This window comes from Simochromis diagramma, unplaced genomic scaffold (genome assembly GCF_900408965.1).
Source record: "Simochromis diagramma unplaced genomic scaffold, fSimDia1.1 OVJJ01000307.1, whole genome shotgun sequence".
NCBI classification, from domain to species: domain Eukaryota; kingdom Metazoa; phylum Chordata; class Actinopteri; order Cichliformes; family Cichlidae; genus Simochromis; species Simochromis diagramma.
Genome location: NW_024386786.1, coordinates 1,688,599 through 1,690,897, shown reverse-complemented (window position 1 = coordinate 1,690,897; position 2,299 = coordinate 1,688,599). Strand labels below are relative to the sequence as shown.

Sequence of the window (2,299 nt, the reverse complement as noted above, 5' to 3'; positions counted from 1 at the left end):
ACGGTCAGACCCCCGAGTATCTAAACTTGCAATGTGTGTACTTTTGACACCTCTGGTTAGCTTTTAGTGGTCAGTTTCAAACCAATTAGATTTTTGCTTGTTATTGAACAAATTCACTTCACTACTTTTCTCTATCTGACATCAGTGCACATTGTTCCCTTTACTGCATATTGCACTTTATCTATGTCTCTCATTCCACCTGCATCAACATTGTAGCGTTTGTCACAAAGACAAACTTACATTCTGCTCTGTTTTTTATTGCCCAGATGTTAGTTAGCCTTTGCTAAATTGTCTGTTATATGTCAATAGATACGTATGTCACTAATAAAAGTGTCTGGTAAATGATGTTTTTGTAAAGAATTTTCTCCCAAATCTCTTACATGCTAACTGTAACGTGTTATTTCTGCTAAAACATGAACTTAAATGTGTATATGGTGTTTATCTGTTTTTCTCTCTGTTTATTCTGCCTCCAAGCCAGAATTGCAGGGTTAGGTTTTTTTTGTCCTTGCTACATTTGGAGCGCTTAGGCCTAATAAAATATTGTTAAACCATCTGCTGTCTCTGCTCTGGGTTTCTGCGCCTGAGTTCAGTTCAGTACAGACCACTCGGTCCCGTGGCAGTAACAGCATTGTTTATACTTCTTACTTCAAAGTAAAAAGCTTACAGTTGCTATTAACATTAATGTATTACCCTGTAATCAATAATATTTTTATACATTTTATGCATTAACCCTCTGGGCTCTATCCTGGCCATTTGTGGCCACTTCACTTTTCTTTTGACTGCTACACTGCAGTGGACCAAAAGAATGGTGCAGGTTTGATCTTAATGTGGTTATGGCGTTAACGTCATTTTAACAAGATTAACGCTGACAGCACTATTTTAGATTTTTTCAAACTCTAAAATACACAATATATCACAGCCATAACCTTTTGGTTACTGAGGACCAAAACTGGATAAAAACTCTAAAATAAATGCAAATTACATTTTTGGAAAATTGTTTTATTGTGTTTCATTCATTTTTATTTCATAATTATAATAATAATATGTCATGAAATTATGATTTAAAGAATTCATATTGGTGAGTTTGTTTGTTTCAGAGTCAGAGAGCCGTGTCTCTCTGCAGTCAGAGGTTTTTGTACGGCGCCTCAATGAGTTTGTATCACTGTGGTGGACTTTTGGTGGAGGAACCAGACTGGATGTTGGAAGTAAGTTAATTAAACTGTGTTTATTATTAAATATTGTATCATTTTATTTAATAATTATTTGTTAGGCTGCTTAGATGAGAGAAAAATACTTTTTTATTTAAAATAATTGATTTTTTTGATGTTTGTCCTTTTTACTGGACTAATTCAGATGAGCTCTGCGAGTTTCTCTTGTTGAATCTACATTTCTGTCACAGTAAAATATATGTAGACAAGAGTAAACTTCATCATCTTATGATTAGTTTGTAAATTTCCACCACATCAGCTGCTGTTTGGATGAGTTAAAGTTTGCTTTCTGATGTTTTATCGTGTCAGATGTTTCAGATTTAGTTTGAAATCATGTGAGCTGTTCAATAACATTTCAAATCTGTATGAATGAGTAGCTGCTCTGTGCTTGTGTCCACTCATTTCTTCAGTCGTCCATGATTTAGACTTCTAATCATTTTAAAGCCAAACTTCTGCTGTAAATGTTTCCACATCTGCTTCTTTTATTTCCAGTGTAGTTTGAACATATTTCAGCTCAAACTGTGTGATGATTCTCTCTGTGCTGATATGCATGAGAGGTTTCTTAAAGGGAAGTGAAACAATGTGTGAGTGAATGACTGGTGGAGCAGAAAAAACACCTGACAGAAACTTCTTAACGGAGAAATTCAAATTGTGGTTCCTGTCCTCTAAGCTGATTGGTGTTTCCTAGGTGATACCCGCCCCGCCCTGAAGGTGCTGGGTCCCTCCAACAAGGAGCTGGAGCAGGGGAAGGCCACGCTCATGTGTGTGGCCAACAAGGGCTTCCCCTCAGACTGGAGTCTGTCCTGGAAGACGAGCGACAGCAGTGGCAGCAGCAGCATCAGAGGGGAGGAGAGCAGGACTCCTGGAGTGCTGCAGAATGACGGCCTCTACAGCTGGAGCAGCACCCTGACGCTCACTGCAGACCAGTGGGGGAAGGTGGGCTCTGTGACCTGTGAGGCCACCCAGGGCTCCCAGCCTCTGGTCTCAGAGATACTGAGGAGAGACCAGTGTTCCCAGTCCTGATGTCAATCACTGAGTCTTTCATGCTGTTTTTCCTCTTTCTCTCTGTTTCTTTTTGTTTGCAGATTTTT

The 2,299-nt window shown here is 38.8% G+C and overlaps 1 gene segment (V, D, J or C); it reads left to right on the top strand.

Annotated features, from left to right (window-relative positions):
• Positions 1-1,162: 1,162 nt before the first annotated feature.
• Positions 1,163-2,299, top strand: LOC120728234. The segment is given in 2 exon segments: positions 1,163-1,205; positions 1,897-2,299. A coding segment is annotated over 1 exon segment (264 nt).